The sequence below is a fragment of the Balaenoptera acutorostrata genome, chromosome 17, assembly GCF_949987535.1.
Source record: "Balaenoptera acutorostrata chromosome 17, mBalAcu1.1, whole genome shotgun sequence".
Taxonomy (NCBI): Eukaryota; Metazoa; Chordata; class Mammalia; order Artiodactyla; family Balaenopteridae; genus Balaenoptera; species Balaenoptera acutorostrata.
The window spans coordinates 1,135,732-1,155,940 of record NC_080080.1 but is presented as its reverse complement, the minus strand read 5'-3'; the positions used below and the strand labels follow the sequence as shown (position 1 = coordinate 1,155,940).

The 20,209-nt window shown below is 65.9% G+C and overlaps 2 protein-coding genes across 4 annotated transcripts in view; both read right to left on the bottom strand.

Moving 5' to 3' along the window:
• Nucleotides 1-8,986: 8,986 nt before the first annotated feature.
• MAFA (MAF bZIP transcription factor A) lies at nucleotides 8,987-11,657 on the bottom strand. Of its 2 annotated transcripts, none has more exons than XM_057532132.1 (2): nucleotides 9,885-11,657; nucleotides 8,987-9,225 (listed from the first exon to the last, which is right to left on the bottom strand). In XM_057532132.1, exon 1 carries the CDS (start codon nucleotides 11,291-11,293, stop codon nucleotides 10,262-10,264), a length of 1,032 nt encoding a protein of 343 aa, XP_057388115.1. In that variant the 5' UTR covers nucleotides 11,294-11,657; the 3' UTR covers nucleotides 8,987-9,225; nucleotides 9,885-10,261. The 2 variants fall into 2 exon arrangements, with proteins under 2 accessions (XP_057388115.1, XP_057388116.1); XM_057532133.1 differs by having other exon boundaries at nucleotides 10,415-11,657.
• A 7,680-nt stretch (nucleotides 11,658-19,337) lies between these two features.
• Nucleotides 19,338-20,209, bottom strand: part of ZC3H3 (zinc finger CCCH-type containing 3) — a 90,384-nt gene continuing 89,512 nt past the window's right edge. For both annotated transcript variants that reach the window (XM_057532337.1, XM_057532338.1), the window contains one exon: nucleotides 19,338-19,512. In XM_057532337.1, the coding sequence (XP_057388320.1) occupies nucleotides 19,481-19,512 (32 nt within the window). In that variant the 3' untranslated portion in view covers nucleotides 19,338-19,480. The remainder of the gene's footprint in view (nucleotides 19,513-20,209) is intronic.

Below are 20,209 nucleotides of genomic sequence, written 5' to 3'. Positions count from 1 at the left end.
AGGAAGCCTTCCCAGACTGACAGAGGACTTGCCTTTTCTGATTTGTCCCTCACAAGGACGCTGTGTGGGCAGGGGGAGCTCAGTGTCCTTTTACAGATGAGGTGACTGAGCCCACAGAAGTCACTCCCCCTACTTCCAGCTGGTGAGGGGCAGAGCTGGGAGTAAAGTCAGGCCTGGCTCCAGCCTTGGTGTGGATGGTGATTGGGGCAGGGGAGCCTGCGGAGGTGTCCCTCCAACCCGACCCGGCCTTTAGGCCGGGCCTCTGCCCACCCCAAACTGCCATGACCCACTTCCAAGGCATGGGCAGCCCCTATTCCACTCTAGAGAAGGGGCACTGAGGCCTTTTCTGGCTCGCCAACCCCAGGCGGAACCCTCCACACCACCCATGCTTCCTGAGCCCTGGGGTGCGTGCTGGTGGGCTGTCTCCAAGCACCCACAAAAGTGCCCGAGGGGCTGCCCTTCGGGGGCACCCAGACCAGCCTCCTGCCTTGGCTCTCTTGGAGGGCTGGTGGGATGGAGGGAGGGGCTCTGATCACTGTGGGAGTGGAGGCTCTGGGGCTAAAGTTAACCTCACTACACCCATGGGGGACATCTGTGTCACCCCCAACCACAGAGGAGACTGACGCCAAAACGGGGCAGCCGTTGGCCCAGGTCTCACCCCAGGCAGCCTGGGGAAGTGCATGCCCTGGTACAGCACCCCCAGAAACAGGAGGGCTGAGATGATGGCCGGTCAGGGGACCGTGTGAGCACCTACCCTCAGGGGGAACAAGAGGGTGAGGGCACCATCCACGCCCCGCCATGGCTATACCCTGCCCCATTTCATCCCCAAGCAAACCAGGGAAGCAAGTTCTATTATCATAATCCCACGCTCCCGCTGGGAAAACTGAGGACTCTTGCCCCTCTGAACTACAGCACAGGGGAGGGAGAGAGAACTCAACGGCCTGGCCAGCCTCCTGCCTGCACCTGGGGGTGGCCTCCAGCTCATCCCCCAAGATCTGTCCCTAAGGACGAGAAGGGGGCGGGGGGGGTGGGGGGCCCTTGCCCTGTTCCCACACCAACCAGACTTCTGTGACCTGCCCTGCTTCCTCTCAGCCCTCCCCTCACCCTCCCCCAGCCCCTCCCCTGCAGCTCTGTGGGCCCCACCTCCCCTTCAGGCCCAGCCAGGCACCCCTGCACCTGGGCACCTGCTGCTGCCTCTGTCCGGAGGGCTCTCTCCCTCTCCCCTCCCTCTCCAGTCCCCCCTCCCCCTGCAGTCCCCCTGCAGTCCCCCTGCTCTCCCCTCCCCCTCCAGTCCCCCTCCCCCCTGCAGTCCCCCTGCCCTCCCCCTCCCCCTGCACCCCCACCCCACCTTCCTTCTGCTCCTCTGCCCCACCCAGCTGCGCTGTCTCCTGTGCCTACCTCACCTCGCTCTCTGACTTACTCTGTCATTTACTTATTTAAGTTGCTGACCGGCTCTCTTCCCAGTAGAGCAGAGCCCCCCGCCCAGCCCTGTCCCTGCAGCTCGAGGTGGCGGCAGTGCTCACACCTGCCCACCTGGAGTAACAGGTCCCAGGGCTGCGCTTCCACGCGATCTGTGTACTGATCCATGTACGTGTCCTGCAGGGACCCAGCCAGGGCGTCTCACCCACTGACACACACACCTGGAAGTGCCACTTTTTGACATCCTCTGCCACTCACACCCACAGTCACGAAGTCACGTGCCCCACCCTGGGAAGGCGTGGCTCCCACCGCCACGGCAGCACTTGAGGAAAGCCTCGGGCCTGTGGTGGGTGCAGGCCAGGGACCCCCGCCACCATCTTCCGGTGCCCCTCTGGCCACGCCCCAGCCCCCTCCCAAACCCCAAACGGTGGGGTCCCCTGAGGAGAGGGAGGTTTCAGCTGTGTCGTGGCCCCAGGCAGTGGGGGTGGATCTGGGGCTGAACCAGTGGCCGCATGGGGTGGGTGGGGCTCCACTCACCACCCGTATCTGGGGTGGATGAGTGTGGGATCACCAGGAGTCAGCAAGCGGGATGCTGGGACCAGGTGGGAGTTAGCAGGGAAGGTGAGGAAGGAAGAAGCCACCTGGGACAGGAATCAGAGAGCCCTGAGGCCCCAGGGCTACAGTCAGATCCCTCAGGAGCTGGGGGTGAGGGCACTGGCGAGCCACCGGCGGCTTCTGCCTGGAGTTGAAGAGGAGAGACCAGAGGCACGAGGGAGGAGCTGGGGTCAGCTCTGCGTGGACTCCAGCCATGGCCAGTGGTGTTTAGAACCCCTTCCGTCTCGGGGAAGGAGTGGGCTGTGCCCCCGCCAGGTCGTCAGCTGCTCGCTGGGGCACCTGTGCCCTGCAGAGAGCTTGAGGGAGCCTCGAGGGGACCCCGCCCCTCCGCCCTGGGTCTGACACTGCGGGAGAAGGGGCAGTGGAACTCTCCTTAACAGAGGAACTGGCAATTGCATCGTTGTCGACTGTCCTCTCGGGTCCAGCTGGGCCCCACTGAGCGACCTTGAGAACAGTCCCTGGCTTCTCCATGCCCAGCCCCTCAGCCCAGCCCCTCATCTGCAAAATGGGCCCTTGCCATCCAGGACCATTCCCAGGAGGCCATCGGGCGATCTGGAATCTGGCACATGCTGGACACTCCACCGTGGCATTCCTGGGCCCCTCTCTGAGGACGGGGTGGGAGGGAGGAGCGTCAGGGGAGGGCCCATGGGAGAGAAGGGGAGGGCAGCCTCCTGGGGGCTGGGCCCCGACTGCAGTGATGCAGGTGTCGAGGTGGAGTCGCAAGGGACATGGCTGAGGCCACAAGGCAACAGGCCGAGGCGCCCGCCCCTGTGGGGACCGGGAAGGGAGCAGGAGGGGGAGGGTGGGATAGGGGGCAGAGGCAAGTCATGGGGGGGGGCGGTGCAGAGCATGGCTATCTGGGAAGGCAGTGGCCCAGCCATGGGGAACAATTCCCCTTGAGGCTGGCATGGCCGATCCCAGCTGGCCTCAGGACACCTAACTAGGGTGTCAGCCAGCAAGGGCTCCAGAGTCGGGGAGGCCAGTGTGGAGGAAGTGGCAAGGCTCAGGGTAGTGCCAGGGCCAAGAGGGATAGGAGGAGGGCTGCTGCTGCGGGCAGCCTGGAGCACCCCTTCCGCACGCTGCTCCCCATCAACACTGGGTTGAGGTCCCACACCCACAGTCTGCTTCTTTTAGCGCCACCCCCTGACTCTTGGGGGCGTCTCCCTGCAGGCCCCTCCATCCTCCCAAACCTGTTTCCTCCTGCGATCCAACCCGGCCCCAAAAGAAAACCTTCTGGTCTCCACACTCCACACGGCAGGTTCTTGCCGCCCTGAGGTTCAGGGCCTTTGCATTTTAGCAGGATTCTAGCTTGGCGCCCGAGTCCTGAGAATGTTCCCGACCCGGTTCTCCTCCCTAGGCGAGAATGCCAGGTCAGCCTGGAAGCTGACTGAAGGAGGGGGTGGAGGAGGAAGAGGAGGTGGAGAAGGAGAGGGAGGCGGGAGAGCAGGCGTGAGGAAGCGGGAGGAGGAGGAGGAGGAGGAGGCAGAGCAGGAGCGGGGGACCGCCCCCAGCGCACTTGGCCTGCCCCTCCCCTGCGCCCGCCCCTCCGCGTCCCCTCCTCCGCGTCCCCTCCTCCGCCCCCGTCGCCAGCCTTCTTTCCCCCGGGGTCGCGGCTAATCGGCTGTGACAACTCGAGCCCTCAGCAGCTGAGCGGTGTCACCGCGAATTAGGCCGGCGCTGAGCCCGCCAACGGCAAATTACTCGTCGCTGCTGCGCTGGGGCAGCGGCCGAGCGCGGGCGAGGCTGCGGCGGTGGCGGCAGGAGCCTCGTGAACGGCCCAGGGGCAGGTGTGCCGTGAGCTCGGCGCCAGCGAGGGTGTGGTGGGAGCGAGGGGTGCCCCGCAGCGGCCCTGCCCTCCCCGCAGCCCACCCCTCCCAGCACTGCAGCCCCCGCCGGTCCGGTCCTTCCAGCTCCCGCCCTTCTGCCTTCCCCAGCCCCGCGCCCTCACCCCCCAGGTCCACGCCCACCTTCTCTAACTTTCTTCCCAGCCCCGTTGTTGATCTGCTCTCCTTTCAGCAAAACTTCCCCCACAGTGACCTGGGCTCAGTGTCCCACTTCCCGGGCCCCAGCGCTACCCCACCGGCTCACCAGCAGCAAACGCAGGACGGCCTTTCCGCCTCCTCTGCTGGTCTGGCCCTCAGGCTGGGGGGCGGCCTCCCACCAGAATAGGACCCCCAGGCAGTGGGCTGTCTGTCCTGTTCCCAGTTCTGTCCTCACCTTCTAGAATAGACCTTAGCACACAGTAGGTGCTCCATGAATAGTTTTGAGTGAATGAATGAGTCCCCTCCCCCTGGAGGAAAGGCAGACTTTTCTCCAGGCTGGCCCTCCTTCCATCCGGTGAGGTGTCCCTGTGGTGGCCAGGCCGGCTGGGCTTGTATCTGGGAGAGCAGGGGTGAGACCAAGTTCCTTGCACCCCAGCAGGGCCTCCCTGGCCCGTGGCCAGAGTCTGTGGTCTCAGGAACTGCTGACAGTGTGGCCCAGGGAGGAGACAGAGCTGGTCCTGTGGGGTCAGAGCCGCAGGCAGGGCTAGGGGCTGTGCGGGGGGACAGCTTTGGACCTCCACAGGACTGGTGGCCCTTCCCTGTCCCCCAACTGTTCCCTCAAGTGCTGGGTGTCCCCTGTCATCGCAGCCTGTCATCTCTGTGGCCAGCTCAAACCTGCCACTTGTCTGCTTCCCCGAGCGGCTAGAGGTGAGAAGACCCAGGCCCACTGGGGTCTGGGTGAAGACCATTCTTGTCCTGACGCCCAACGCTCACCCTGTTCCAAGTCCCTCGGCCTGGGGCCAGAGAGTCCCAGGGCCAGTGCCATGGGATGGCTTGACCCTTCCTTGGGCCCCAGGCTCCCAGCCCTGCCTGGTGGGCAGGTCACACAGCCCCGGCCCCACCAGTTCCCCACCGGTCAGTGTGCAGCTCGGAATCCTTCACAGCTCCCTGCGCCCTTCTAGGCCAGGCCGGCCTGGCACTATGCGGGCCCAGCGCGGGTCTGGACCTGGTACCCGCTGAGAGAGTGACTTCTGGACGTGGAGCCCCCAGTCCAGTGCAACTGGTGATGGTTCCCGCTGGGGCAGGGCCTGGCCTTTACCACACGGGGGGCGCGGCGTGAGCCTGAAGAGGCCGCTGCTCTTAGCCCAGGCTGCGGGAGGAGGCCTCCATCCTGGAACCTCACCAGTGGCACGGAGGACCCAGGGTGGCCAGAGAGAGAGGACAAAGGGGCAGGTGGGGCAGCCGTAGGGTCCGGGGCTGGGCAGTAGCTGAGGGTGGCACTTGCCTGGTGTGGCCAGTGTCAGAGGTCATGAGGCCCCAGGGCCAGGACGTGGGGTGAAGGGCCTGGGCCTGGGACAGAAAACCCACGTGGTCCCTGTGCATGTCTGTGCAGGTCCCGTGTGTGCTGTCATGGGCTCCTGGATCTGTGTGCTCCTGAGCACGTCCAGTCCTGTGTGTGCGTGTGTATGTGGGTCTGTGCATTTGCACATGTCTCAGCCCACGCGTGTGGCCGTGTCTATCTGCGTGTGCGTGTCTGCGTGTGCGCCCATCCTGGGGAGGGGGGAGGCCAGGGAAGAGGACACCTTGGCCTTGGCTGGCCCCGCCCAGGAGCAGCTATAAATAGGAGGCCGGGGAGGGGCCAGCGGACAGCCACCCGCAGCCGCAGAGGGCTGGGCTGGTGTGGAAATGGAGAGAGGCGGGGGAGGGGGGCGCTGCCGACTGCGAACTGAAGTGGGGGCCCCAGTACCGAGCAGCCCTGAGCATCCCCTAGGGCCAGCAGCTGGGGAAGGGGCCTAGGGCCTGTCTAGGTCCCCTGGAATCCCAACTCAGGGTTTTTCCTGGAATCCTTAACCAGCTGGAGGGCGAGGGCAGCAGCTGTGCTGTGTTCGCGTGTGTTTGGGGTGTAGGGATCCTTGCAGGAGGGGAAGATGAGGCCCAGCTGGGTGCTCTGTGGGGTGAGGGCCTGAAATGCAGGGGCAGAGCAGGGCCTGGATGGGGTGTGGGGTGCTGCGGCCTCAGCTCAGGCAGCCTCCCGGGGCTGGGAGCTGAGGCTGTCGGTGCAGGGGTGGCCCTGGGGATCCCAGCAGGCGGCAGTGAGCACAGCTGTGGTGGGCGAGGGCGGGGAAGAGGGACTCTATCCTGCCGCCCACCGCCCGCAGGGGGGCAGCCGTGCGGGGGAGCGTGTGGAGTGCATTGAGTGCACGTGTGTGAGCCACAGCTGCGCTGCCATCTACGCGCGGACCTGTGTATGTCGAGTGTAATGAGTGCGCACGTGTCCAGTGTGTGTGTATGCTGCCCTGTCCTCTCCAGGGCCACGGGTCACAGTCCGCTCACTCAGCCCCCAGGCCCCCGGAGGGCAGCTCCTGGGCCCTCTGGGAACACGAGGTCCTCATGCTGCCTTCCAGGCTGCCCCAAATCTGCTCTAATGTCCTAGACCACCCCTCCGAACCGCCACCCCCTCCTTTCCTCCAGGCACTCTGCCGCTGCTGCCGTCTAAGGAACTTGCTTACTGGGTGGGTGATTGTCTCTCTCCCTTGGAACGCCGGGTGAGGGCTGTCATTTTGGTCCCTGCTGTGGTCCCCACTGGGCCTGGCACAGAGTTAGGACTCAAACTGAATGAAGTAACAAAGGAATGAAGAATGGATCCCCCCAGAGGTGGGGGCAGGGTCAGGGGGTGGCCAGGGTGCTTGCGGCCCCAAGGCCGCTAGGTGCAGATTCTGTCTGTATGCTGGTTCTGGGGAGCGCCCTCCCGGAGGGCAGAGGATGGAGGTGTGAGCTGACAGGGTGCGAGGCTCTGGGATAGGCCCTGCCAGGAGTGACCAAGGCAAGGGTACCACCACGACCCCGTGAACATCCAGGCTGGCACAGCAGCCCAGGGACCTGGGCGTCGAGTGGAGGCTTGTCCTGCAGCCTGGGCACTGCAGTCACCCCTACCCCAGGCGGGGGCCCTCGCTGCCCCGCCAGCTCCCTCTCAGACCCGTCCCGGTGGCTCCAGGGATCTCGGTGCTGCCACTGCCCTCCCCACACCTACAGGGACACAAGTCACATCACACTCATACAGGCAGATAGAGACACACCTGAGCACTGGCTGTCACACGCCCGAGGTCCCCCTGCTCTCGTGGCCCCAGGCCCAGTGAGGTGGAGTCGCTCCACCACACACCTCCCTCTCCCGCCCCCACCCCGGGCCCCGCCCCGCCCCGCCCCCGGCTGCAGCAGCACCTCCCCCGCGGGCAGAAGCTCCGCCCCCAGCACCTGCCCGACGGCGCCCCGCTAGGAGGAGGGAACAGGTAGGGAGCCTAAGCTCTGCACTCCTGGAGGACTCAGAGGTGCTCCAGGGACTCAGAGATGCTTTCCACAGGCTGGCTGCTTTCCCGCAGGAGTTCGTGGATCCCCTGAAAGCTTTTTGGAAAAGATCTGTCTCTAAACACAAAAATAAGCGCTCCTCCTGCCTCCCCCAATAATTTCCCTGTCCTCCATGTTCATTGGTCTTCTCCATCTTATCCTAGAGGGAAAACCAGAGGAAAGAAGAGGTGGGGGAAGAAAGGAAGGAAAAAGAAAGAGGAAAGCAGGGAGGAAAAAGCAAAAGAAAATAGAAGAGGAAAGTGAAACCAAACCCAGCACTCAGCCTCTCGCTCAGGCCCGCCCTGCAGAGGAACCCAAGCACTGGGGCGCGGGGGCGGGGGTACTTCCCGAGCCTCCCCGCCCCACCCCAGCCCCACTGCCCGGTCCAGGCCCCGAGTACTGGGCTCTGAGAGGCCTGGGGTGCTGGAGGCAGAGGGATGAGCGCGGCTCCCTGCCCACCAACCCCTCCCCGCAGAAGAAGACCGTCAGGCTGCCTGGCCCTCAGCCGGCCATCCGCTTTCTCTGCCAGGAGGATGGCTCGCCAATGGCCCCTCAGGCGGCAGCAGTGGAAACTAAGGTGCCCTCATCAAAACCAACCAGCAGACCGCCCTCGCACGCACCCAGACTCTGGGCCCCTCGTCGTCGGCAAAAGTCTGAGCCTCGGGGCCGTCCTGAGGTTGGCTGGGACCCGCCGGGTGCCCCCTCTCCCCCTCGCCACGCTACAGTCTCCCCAACTGGTCCCCTTAACTCACTCCCCCACGCCCACACTTCTACTTCTCTCTGCACCAGCGTTTTTTGCCTGCGGAGAGGGCAGCTCGCTCCCCTCCCTGGGGGCTTGGAGGACTCAGCCCCTGGGTTTGGGGATTTTGCTCAAACCCTCACGGAGACCCAACCTCTCGGTTCTAAGTTTCATTCTAAGGCAAAGAGGGAGGGGGCAGCCCTCGGCTTTTCTCTGTCTTGCAGACGGAGACACTAAAACAAACTCAGGCGACATCCTCGCGGGACCTGCAGTTGTCCCAGCCCCGAGGAGGAGCCTTGCTGTCCCCAGACAGAAAAGCGGGGAGCCTTGGCGAGTTCTGTGGCAAGCTCTTCTCCAAATGTGCAAACCACAGACTTCACCGGACTCCATCCCCCATCCCGTTGTGAACAGAGGTTAGCAGTCAAGTATCTTACGGTGGCCCCAGCTCTCTTAGCATGACGTTTCCAGAGGTGCCGCCCTCCCTGGTGCCCTCGCAGTTCAGGCCTCGGCCCTGCAGGTGGGAGACCGCAGGCTCAGAAGAGCTGAGGACAGCATTTGCCACCAGGACGCAACGGCGCTGTGTGTGGGGTCGCCACCAAGGATGGCCTCACGCACCGGGCCGCATCCTGCCTTAGCGGGGCCGAGGCCACCCTGTGCGGCCCTCCTCCCAGTGGGGCAGCCCAGGGGTGGCAGGGCAGGTGCCTGCGGGTCGGGCCCTGACAGCAGCCTTTTTTTAACAACTCTGGTCAGTCTCTCCCGGTCGGCCCAGGCGGGTCACCCAGAGCTAAGGCAGGGCCCAGTTCAGGGACCTCCTTTTCTTTCTATTCAGGAAGAAATATGGCAAAAACGAAAGCCACAGAAAAACCAGCCAGGTTCCAGTGACTTTTGGATCTAAACGGATTTATTTTGTGTGTGTTTTTTTCTTTCTTCAGTTTCGTAGCAAAAGAAAAAAGAACCCAACGAAATACAACACAACGAAACTTGCAACGAGTTGGAGTCTCCTGCGCCCAGCAGAAGCAGGTGCTGAAGGAGTGCACGACGGGCTGCAGTCCGGGGCTGGGGGCTTGCAGGGGCCGGAGCACCGGCCTCCCCACCCTCTCTTCCGGCTACTCCAAAAAGTGATCAGCTCTTAAAACAAGAATCCACAAAAAACGAAACACATTTTAAATTAAAGTAAAAACACTTTCTCCACCCGCCCCCATGCCAGGAGATTCAGGCGAAACCTCCTCTTTAAAAAAATTTTTTTTCTGCTAGAAATACTGTGCATTACTTTTTTTCTTTCACTTCTCTTGAGGGTTAAAATAAGATATATTTTCCCGGGAGTCATAAATACGATCTGGTGCATAGAGAAATAGCAGCTCGGGAGTCCGGGCCAGCTCCCACCCCCCTCCCCCCGTGGAGTACAGTAGGGCAGCAGGACTGAACACAGCATAGATAATGCTCCTCGGCTTCAATCTCTAGGGGACGCCAGCGGCAGGGTGGGGGGCAGGCAGGCAGGCAGGAGGGCAGGCAGGGGCCAGGCCCCTCCGAGCGAGCGACACATGCTGGGACACGCGACGTCCGAGGGCAACCCCGGCCGGGAAGCAGGGAGCTTCCTCTAGGGTTTTCTTTTCTAATCACCGAGCAAAATAAATATAAATACTTCGAAAATAAGACCGCTTTAAAAAGGAGTAGAAAAGGGCAGGGTAAGGAGGCCAAAAGAAAGGAAACGAAGGAGCGCGAAGGAGCGCGGGGCGGCGGCGGAGGCCCTCGCGGCGGTCCGGGTGAGGTTGGGCGCAGAACCGCACCTCACGTATGTACAAGCGGACGCCAGGAAGGACTTCGACCCGGCCCAACTCTCCCGGGAATCGCCGCGCTCCGAGCAGAGGAGTCGTGGCAGCGTCAGGACGGCCACCCGGTAAGGTGCGCGGGCCGGGAGCGAGGAGGCCGAGCCGCGGGAAGGGGCCTCCAGTCCGGAGCCTGCAGACGTCGCAGCGGGGCTCGCGGGGCCGGCCCGGCCGGAGGCGGCGGCGTTAACGCGGGCGCCCGCGCGCGGCGGGCGCCTCGGCCCGGCCGTGCGTCCTCGCCCTGGGCCGCGGAGTCCGGGCCGCGGAGTCCGAGCCGAGGCCCCGGGCCGCCCGCGCGAGCCTCTTCTCGGCGGCGGCGCGGGCTCGGGGTCCGGTGCTCACAGGAAGAAGTCGGAAGCGCCCTTGGCCCCGACTCCCGGCGAGGACTCCCGCGGGAAGCCGGCTCCGCCCGCGCCCCCGGGGCCGCCCCGGCCGGCCAGCTTCTCGTATTTCTCCTTGTACAGGTCCCGCTCCTTGGCCAGGCGCCCCACCTCCAGCTTCAGCTGCTCCACCTGGCTCTGGAGCTGGCACTTCTCGCTCTCCAGAATGTGCCGCTGCTGCACCCGCTTGAAGCGGCACGACTGAGCGTAGCCGCGGTTCTTGAGCGTGCGCCGCTTCTGCTTCAGCCGGATGACCTCCTCCTTACTGAAGCCGCGGAGCTGCCTGTTCAGCTCGCGCACGGACATGGACACCAGCTGGTCGTCGGAGAAGCGCTCCTCCAGGCGCACGTGGTGGCCCGTGCCGCCGCCGCCATGGCCCGCGCCGCCGTGGTGGTGGTGGTGGTGGTGATGGTGGTGGGCGGCGTGGTGCGTGCCGTGGTGGTGGCCGGCGCCCATGTCGTCCGCGCCACCGCCGCCCGAGAAGACCTGGCCCCGGAAGGCCTCGTAGGCCGCGGCGGCCTCTGGGTGGTGGTGCGCGCCGTGGTGCCCGGTGTGATGGCCGCTGCCGATGAGCGCCTCCACCGCGTCCTCGGGCGTCAGGTTGAGCGCCTCGGGGTTCAGGTGGTGCTGGTAGCCGCTCATCCAGTACAGATCCTCCAGCGCCGGCTTCCCCGAGGCGCCCCCGACGGCGCCGGGGCCCCCGCTTGCCGGCCCCGGGGCAGCCCCGGCCTGCACCGCACCGCCGCCGCCCCCCGCGCCGCCGCCGGTGCCCGGGCTGGGCGCGCAGAAGCTGGGCGAGGAGGGCACGGAGGAGCAGGGCGTGCTGAGCGGCGTCGAGGATAGCGAGCCGGGCGGCAGACGGTGGCAGAAGCGCTCGGCCTCGGGCGGCTCCTTCTTCACCTCGAACTTCATCAGGTCGAAGTCATTGACGTACTCGATGGCCAGCGGGCTGCTGGGCAGCTCGGCGCCCATCGCCAGCTCCGCGGCCATCGCCCGGGGGAGCCCGCCGCCTCGCCCGGCTGAGCCCCAACAGGAGGCGGGGGGGGGGAGCCACGGGCCTCTCCCCCCCCTTCGCTCCCCACGGGCGGCGGGTCCCTGCCGGGGCGGCGGCGAGAGGCGTGGGCTCCGAGCCGAAGCGCGCGGGGAAAAGTTTCACGCAGCCAACTCAGGGGTGGCCACTGGGGACGCCGCCGGTAGGGCCTCTCGGGCAGCCCTGGGTCGCTCCCCGGTGGGTGCAGGCCGGCCGCGGTGCCCTGTTCCCGAGCCGGTGGCCGGGCGGTGGCCCGGCGGGTGGCGGTGCGGCCACCGCCTCCGGCTGCTCAGGTTCCCCTCGCTCCGCCCGCGTACAGCCGACCCCGCCTCCACCGCCGAGTGCCGAGCTGCGCGCTCTCCCTTATAGTGCCGGGCGCCTGGGCCCGCCTTTCTGGGAAGAGTACGCGCCTCCGGGCCAATCGGAGCCCCAGACCCGGCGCTCTCATTTGCATATCCCCATGGCAACCGGAGCCCAGCTGTCAATCTCCTGCGGGGAACAGCTGTGGGAAGGGGTGGTGACCCGCCTCCAGGGAGAGGAGGGGCAGGGCCCTCTAGTGGCCACCTCGGGGGACTGCACGGGCAGAGGGCGCGGGGCGCGCGGGGGGCGCGGGACCGGGCCCGAGGCCTCCGAGGCCTCGCGTCCGCGACGGGGCGGCCACAGAGTCTCGGGGAGCAGGGGGTGCTCCTCGGTGCCTCCTTCCCCTGCAGCCCAGCTGGCCGTGACCCGGCAGCCCCTTCCCAGGTTGTTTTCCGGCCGGCCGGGAGCCCGCGTCCAGCCCCGCTAGCGTGGTGGCGCCGGGACATTCCGGTCTCCCGACACGGGTGACACTGCGCGGCCTGGCCGGGCGCTGCGCGGGAGAGCCGGTTATTTTTAGCTCCGCGGTTCAGGCGGGTTCAGGAATTTAGTCAACAAAGTTGCTGGCACCTCCGTGCGGCGGCATCCACCGCGGGACGCCCGACTCCAAGGGTGTGCGGCGCAGGTGGGGAGGGAGTCGCGCGCAGGCCAGCGAAGTGGGGGCGCCAGGGACCCTAGTATGGGGGCCTGAGCTACGGGACGGGTGAGGCCTGGGACTCAGGGGTTGGTTGGAGGGACCCGGGGTGGGAGGGGCGCTCAGGGCCAGAGGGCCGCCAGGCCCGCACCGCATTAGGCGTCCGGGCTCCAGCTGCCCACCTGCCCAGGTCCGGCCTCCTGGCGGGGGTTGTGGCGCAGAGCTGGGCGGGGGCGGGGATTGGGGCGGCGGAGGTGGGGAGCCTCCAGTGCGAGGAGAAACCGGGAGGGCTGGGCTCAGGGAGCGGAGACGCGCCTATTGCCCAGGGCTTGGTGACTAGGTAAAGAACTGTGGAGCAGTGGGTGCGCCCAGAGCAGGGGGCGGTCCCTGCCACGGCCCTCCAGGGTCGGCTGAGATGGGAGGGCATGACCCAGAGAGGCCCCCAATTCTCTATACTATTATGTGACTTTTATAATTTAAAAACTCAGTCTTAAATGCAACCATCTATGCACATAGAAGCAAAAGTCTGGAGGGACTGTGGGCAAGACGTCACCAGGGGCAGCCTAGCCATGTGCTGGGGGCGTTTATCTACCAGGGTTTTTACCTTGTTCCTGGCATGAATATCTAATATTTTATAATAAGAAAAGTGTCATACAATGGGGAGTGAAACCACACTTCTTAAGATGCCATGGGGGTGGCCCGGCCCCATCTGCACAGTGGGCACCTCTTGCCCCTTCCTCCTTTCCCCCACGTCCCTCTGGGTGGGGCTGGGCTGTGAGGCAGGGCCATGCGGAGAACAAGGACCCGGCCCACAGGGATGGCCCAGCAAGTGGCAGAACACAGGCCCCAGGCCGGGGGTGTGGGCTCTAGGCCAGATGCGTTGCCAGGTTAGGGGCTCCGTTTAAAGCCCGCGGCGCTCAGAGGGGTGATGTCGAGCTGGCGGCACGTCTGCCTGTCTGAGGGGGAGAGCGAGTCCGCGCTGGGCTGCTGTGTCTGGCCACCTGGGCTCGGCCCCTCCCACTGTGGCTCCCGCCAGGCCGCTAGACCAGCTACGGGTTTGGTCCCAAGCGCAGAAGGCTGCTGGGGTGGAGCCAGGCTTGTGCACGTGGGGGCCCTCCTCACAGCTCCTGGCCTCAGGCCGAGGGGCACTGACCTACAGCCATGCCTGGGCTCTGTGGCACCCCCAGTCCCGCCCAGTCGTCTCGTCTTGTCCTGAGACGCGCAGTAAGGCCCACCCCAAGCCCACCCTGGACCTCCTCGAGTCCTCTGCTCGGCCACACCAAGTCAGGGACAGTTCCCGCCACATCCAGCCCCAGAATGTGACGCTCACGGATGCTGGGCCCCGCCCCAGCCCAGAGCCAGCCCCTCACTCAGTCACACGCACAGGCCGTTCGTTCACTCCCTCCACTGTGGGGGGGGACCCAGCGCAAGGCCTGCTGCAGAGACTGCATTCAGAACTGGGGAGAGGCACGGGGGCCTTCGGGGCAGCCTGGGACCAAGTAGGGTACCCATGTCCCTGACTGGCTTAGGCACCCGGTAAGCTCCCTGGTCCTGGACTTTGCCTCGGGGTCGGACTGGCTTCCTAGAAGGTCTTTGGGCCGGCAGGCCTGACCTCAGCTCCTGGCGGTCCCCGAGCCTGGGGAACAGGAGCCCCTGGGGGGCCCTCAGTCTGCTCCCTGACTCTGCATGGTCTCAGCTGAGCTTTCTTCTCTCCTATTAGTCACAGCCGGGCAGGTGGGAAAGGGGCCGAGAGTCCCTGTATGCAGGCTTTGGAGGGCTCGCCCGACCACCCGGCGCCCTGCACCGTGGGCAAGACAGGCTCTCCCAGCCCAGGGAAGGTGCTGCCCCTTCCTGACTCAGGTGGTGGGCTCCAGGCTGGCGCCTTTCTCCTCAGAAACTCCTCTTTGCCACTTGCTGGCCCGGGGTGGGGCAAGTTCAAGGAGGCGCTCACAGCAGGGTGTGCAGAGCCGAGGCCACGAGGGACCAGGGTCCATCCTGTCTGCCAGGAATGGCTGGTAGAAGGCCACAGAGAGCATACAGGTGTGCTGTGTGCCCCGGCCGTGGCTGTCCTCTCAGCTCCCTGGACGGTGGAGGCTGGGCGAGAACACGCCAACTCCATGTTGCCCAGAAAAGGATCACTTTCTTCCCATCCAGCGCCACCACGTCCTCTGGGGGCCTCTCGTACCCACCAATCAGCACCTGAACCCACGGAACTCCACAGGGAGCACCCGTGGGGCTCGTCATTAAATGTACCCCACGAGTCTTTACTGAGCACATTCTGTGTGCCAGGCTGCCTGCCCAAGGGCAGTGTCCACTGCCTTTCACCAGGGAGGTGGCCCTGGTGTGTGGGAAGCGTGGTGCAGCCAATACTGTGCTCATGGGCTCTGCAGTGGATGGTTCGTCCTGGGTGCAGCTGGACAGCTCTCTCTGACCCCGACAGCTGGGAGGACTTGAAGGCTAGAGTGACTGGACAGCTGATGGCTGGCAGATAACAGGGGCTGTAGCTGGACTGGCATCTCCACACGGCAGCTGACTGGTTGGGCTTCCTCGCAGCATGGCGGCTGGTTCCCAGAGGGAGTGTCCAAGAGAGCCTGGCGGACGTGCCGGCCTTTTTGTGAGGTGCGGCAGGGCTCAGCCTACATCCAGGGGGGCACAGACACAGTCTCCTACAGGTCATGTAGAGGAAAAACACTACACTGGTACAGCATCATTGGCAAATACAGTCTACCAGAGTGGGGATGAGAGAGCAGGAGATAAACCATAAAATAATAAGTAAATTACACAGCTTATCAGTTTCCCACTGCTGTGCAGGAAATCACAAGTCCAGCAACTCCAAACAGCATCTTTACTGTCTCAGTGCTGTAGTCAGGAGTCCCGCAGGGCTAGGGTCTCGAGGTTGGGGGCGGGTGCATGTGTGTTGTGTATGTGTGTGTGTGTGTGTCTCTCTCTCTCTCTAGTCTGGAGGTTCCCCCCGGGGAAAGAGACCCCCAAGCTCCCTCAGGTTGTCAGGACCATCTCTTGGAGTCTGAGGAACCAAGGCCCCGGGCTCAGGGGGCTGGAGGCCGCCCCGGCTCTCTGCACCCCACGACTGCCCCAAGGTGGCCAGGCCAGCGACAAGAGCCTCTGGAGGAGCCCCGCCCACCCGATGGGGAGGGGCCACCACAGCAGGTGAGAAAGGGAAAGGTCGAGGGGGCTTGGCCTGATGTGGGGAGGGATCAGGCGCCTGTGGTGCCACCTCTGGGGACCACAGGACCGCCCATGGGCAGTGCTGCGTCAAAGTCCCAGCTCAGCGCCCTGGGCTCTGGGCAAGTCCTGTTGCAAGGGTTAAACGCTCCACTACAAAGTGCAGCGCTGCAGGTTCTGCATGGGCCGGCTACTGAGCTGCCTCATGGAAGTCACAGGGTGAAGCCCCAAGACTCCCGTCCTGAGTCCTGAACAGCCGGCCCCAGGCTCTCCAGGCTGGGGTCAGAGGTGCTGCTCAGCCTCGGCCAGGGCCCAGCTGAAGGCCTCTGCTCAGCACTCCCTCCCTCCGGGGATCTCTTCCTGCGCTCAGAGCGACGGCTGGTGCTCTCCCCACCCAGGGGCTCATCAGCACTCAGAAGTGAGGAACCCGGTCTGCATACTCTGTGGGGTGGGCGGTGCCTCCCTGGGGAAGGGCTCAGGCCGCTGGAGTGCCACACACGCCCCCTTCCAACTCCTCCCAGCCCCCAGGAGAGGCCGGGCCCCTGCCCAGGCAGCACCTCCTCCAGACTCCACGTGGGAGTCACCTTGGCAGCCCCCAGGCCCACAGGCCTCCCCAGTGCACCCCCCACCTCGGATGCCTCGCCTCCCCTGGGGCTAGGGGCCCAGATTCTGAGGACCCTCGTGTGGTGGACCAGGCCCACGCCACCTGCTGGTCACCTGACTTCAGGCCTCACCTAGAGGGCCTGCCCGGCCACGGCTCCCTGTCCTTGGGGCCATCAGCCGAGAGGCTGCATGACCCGCCACCTCACTAGAGCAAAGGGCAGTTCACGGGGTAGCAGGGGGGACAGGCCTGAACAGGGCAGTGGGCTCCCGACAAGGCAAGAAAGGCTCCCGGAGGCGCTGCCTGGGCTCCACGGCCCTCGCGCACTTGGGGCTGGTGCAGGGCACTGGGGCGGCGACCCGCACCTTCAACCCCAGGGTGCCCGGTTGGCCTGCCCCTTAGCACGAGGAGCCCAGAGTGACCACTGCCCCCTCCTCCTGCCTGGGAACAGAGACTCTGACCAGGCTGAGCCTGAGGCTGACAAGGTCCTCAGGGGGTCACAGGGGCTGGAGGGTCCCCAGGGCACGGGCCCAGGGGCCCAGGGCAGCCGCTGGTGGGGCAACTCCTCTTCCCGGGGTGCCCAGCCCTTCCTGAGCCTTGCACGCTGGCCTGCAGCTGTTGGACCGGCTGCTTCCAGGCGGTGGGCTGCACCGTGGGCAGTGGGGCCAGGGTACAGGTATGCACACAGAGAAGAGAGAGTGGCTGGGGAGGGTGGACCCCGGAGAGCAGCGGCGGTCCCAGGCAGGCGGTGGGCGTCCAGCTGCCCACTGGTCTGTCGGGAGCCCCCGCAATGGACACACCTGCTCACCTCCTGTCCAGCTGGTGCCCACCTTGCAGTCTTGGGTGCGCGTCCCCTCTTTTACCGTGGAGGGAAGTACAGGGAGGTAGTGAGGAGGTGAGGGTCTGAGCCGGCCTCTCAGATCAGGAGGGACCAACAGCTGTGTCCCTGGTGGTCTCCTATCTGCCCAGTCGGGGGAGGGAGGGTTTATCCCCCGCCCTCCCATCATCGAAGGTTTGCCTGCTGTGGTGGCGCTGATGGTGGGCATCAAGAGGAAGCCTGGGGAGGGTCACCCGTCCTGGCGGGGAGGGGGAGGGGGAGGGGGAGGAGAGGGAGGAGGGGGAGGGGGAGGGGGAGGAGGAGGGGGAGGGGAGGAGGAGGAGGGGGAGGAGGGGGAGGAGGGGGAGGGGAGGAGGGGAGGAGGAGGAGGGGGAGGAGGGGGAGGAGGAGGAGGGGGAGGAGGGGGAGGGGGAGGGGGAGGGGGAGGAGGAGGAGCCGGGCAGCGGGGCAGGTTGCATCCCCGGCTCTTGCAGTCTCCTCTGTCATCACTTAGCCCAGGATCCTCGGCCCCCGCCGCACCAATCCACGTGGCTCCTCCAAGGCCCTGGGCCGAGGCCACCACCGAGAGACCCGAGGGGTGGCCGGGTGAGGATACGGGCTCTGCCAACATCTGCCCGCGGGGCCAGGCTGGGGAAGCTAGCTGGCCCACAGCTGGTCCACTCAGTTCCCTGATGGGCTGGGGGCCCTTTTAAAAAAAAAAATCAATTAATTAATTAATTTATTTTTTTGGCCGCGTTGGGTCTTCGTTGCTGCGCGTGGGCTTTCTCTAGTTGCGGCGAGCGGGGCCTACTCTTCATTGAGGTGCATGGGCTTCTCATTGCGGTGGCTTCTCTCGTTGCGGAGCATGGGCTCTAGGTGCGCAGGGTTCAGCACTTGTGGCGCACGGGCTTAGTTGCTCTGCGGCATGTGGGATCTTCCCGGACCAGGGCTCGAACCCGTGTGTCCTGAACGGGCAGGCGGATTCTCAAGCGCTGCGCCACCAGGGAAGCCCCTGGGGCCCCTTTCTTCACGGCTGGGTCTGACTCCAGAATCCACCATCCTGCCGAAGTGGCACACGTCAGGCCCCAGCGATCAGCACGGGACGACGGGACCCCTGCTCCGCTGGACTTAGCGGCGCCACCGCATGCTGACGCTGGGCAGGACCTTTGCCACGAACCGGCCTTGGTTCTTGTCACCTCTGGGGCTGCCGCAGGGACGTACCAGCACGCAGACGAGGACCGGCGGAGAGCAGGAGCCCCGGATCCTCACCTTGGCCTCCCGGGGTGGAGTGTCCACCCCTCCCGAGCCGGGGCTGGGCCGAGGGGCCTCCTCTGGCCCATGCGACCCTCGAGGATGCGGCGTGGGCGGAGGCCCGGAAGGAGCACGTGGAGGACAAGCGGCCGTGCAGCTGCCCCGACTCCAGGCAGGAGTGTGAGGCCGCAGGCTGGGGACAAGAGGGCCCCCAGCGCACGGGGTGGTTTGTGATGCAGATCCCGGGGCGGAAGCCAACTGCTACAGAGATGCGGGCACGGGGCGGCCGCCCCAGGAGGGAGGCTGCTGGCACGTGCTCACCAGGGGGAGCACAGCTCACTTCGCTGGGGGTGAGCGGCCATGCACCCCTCTAGGCCTGGGCAGTGGCATCCAGCAGGGGGCCAGACCCTGTCCGAGGCCCCCGTGCCCTCAGCCGGGGCTCCCCAGGCCCTGGGGCCAGAGACGCTGCCTCCTCCCCAGGGCTGCCCTGTCCCAGGCCGGGTGACAACTTGGGGCAGGTCCTCTGGCCCCAGGCTGTGGCATCCAACGTGTAGCCAGGCCCCTCCTGGGTCTCTCCCAGCCACAAATCACACCGGCCTAGCCGTGGGGCACAGGCTGCCCCAGCCCTCTGAGCCATGTTGGGGCGGCAGGGAAGTGGCCCACGTTCCTGCCCGAAGGCACGGAGGGGCCAGGCGGGCAGGTGGAGAATGAGTGGGGGCCGCTGGAGGGGGGTCTGTGGCCTGCCCCTCACCTTCTCCTCCATCTCAGGCCTCCAGGTCACCCTGGGGAGGCTCTGGGGCCCCTGGGTAGTGTGCGCCCCCCCGAGCCATGCTCAGCAGGCCGGACAGCGGTGGGGTGGCAGTCAGGACAGCCACGCGGACACAGGACAGAACCTTTATTGCTGAACACAAAATGCCCGCCAGGGAGGCCTGCCTGGCAGTCTCTCCCTGGGCAGGAGGCCTGCGGAAGGACCGGGGGGTGGGGGAGGCGGGGGGGGCGTGCATCGCATGGCCGCTGCCACACCCACAGAGGGGACGGGCCTGGGGGTGAGCCCTGCCAAGCACCCCTCAGGCCAAGGCTGAGGACCCAGGGGTAGGCGGGTGGGTGGAGCCCAGCCCGAGGGAGGCGAGGCCTGGGCACTGATCACACAGGGCTGAGAGCCAGGCGGGCAGAGCGACGGCCCTGCAGCCCCCGGGGGGGGGCTCTGTGGCAAGCGGTCCCTCCTCTGGGGCAGTGGCGGGCAAAGCCTCCTTCCTCTCCAGGGATGAAGGGCTGAGGTAGGCGTGGGCCGGCTCCCTGGGCCCTCACAGACGGGGTTTGATGTGCAGCGATTTCCCTGTTCCAGAGAGGGGCAAAGGTCAGGCACCAGGAGCCCCCCAGCCAGGAGGAATGCCCCGCCTCCCAAAGCTTCTGGGTCAGGGACCGCTAGCCATGGGGAGAGGGGCTTTGACACCCTCGTCCTCTCGTCCACCACCCACTGCCCTCCCTGGGGTCCGGCGTCTAGCAGGGTGCAGGCCTGGCCTGTGGGGCTGAGAGCTCCCCTGGGTTGGGGAGCAGAGGCCTGCCAGGCGGGGTAGCCCCTGGGGAGCGGGTGGGTCACGGCGGGAACCACCCACAGCGGTCTGCAGGCTGAGCTATGAACACCAGGTGCAGGCGGCCTGCACGCAGACACAGCGCAGGCTCGCACCTGGACGAGTCTGAGGCTGCCAGACGGAGCCCCTGACGTGAAAAGCCAGGGTGGGTGCGAGCAGTTGCTGGGCGAGGGGTGGGGCCGAGGCCCCTGTGCAGGGTGACGTGCGGGGGGCAGGAGGGTAGGGGCCGAGGCCCCTGTGCAGGGTGACGTGCGGGGGGGCAGGAGGGGCGGGGCCGAGGCCCCTGTGCAGGGTGACGTGCGGGGGGCAGGAGGGTAGGGGCCGAGGCCCCTGTGCAGGGTGACGTGCGGGGGCCAGGAGGGGCGGGGCCGAGGCCCCTGTGCAGGGTGACGTGCGGGGGGCAGGAGGGTAGGGGCCGAGGCCCCTGTGCAGGGTGACGTG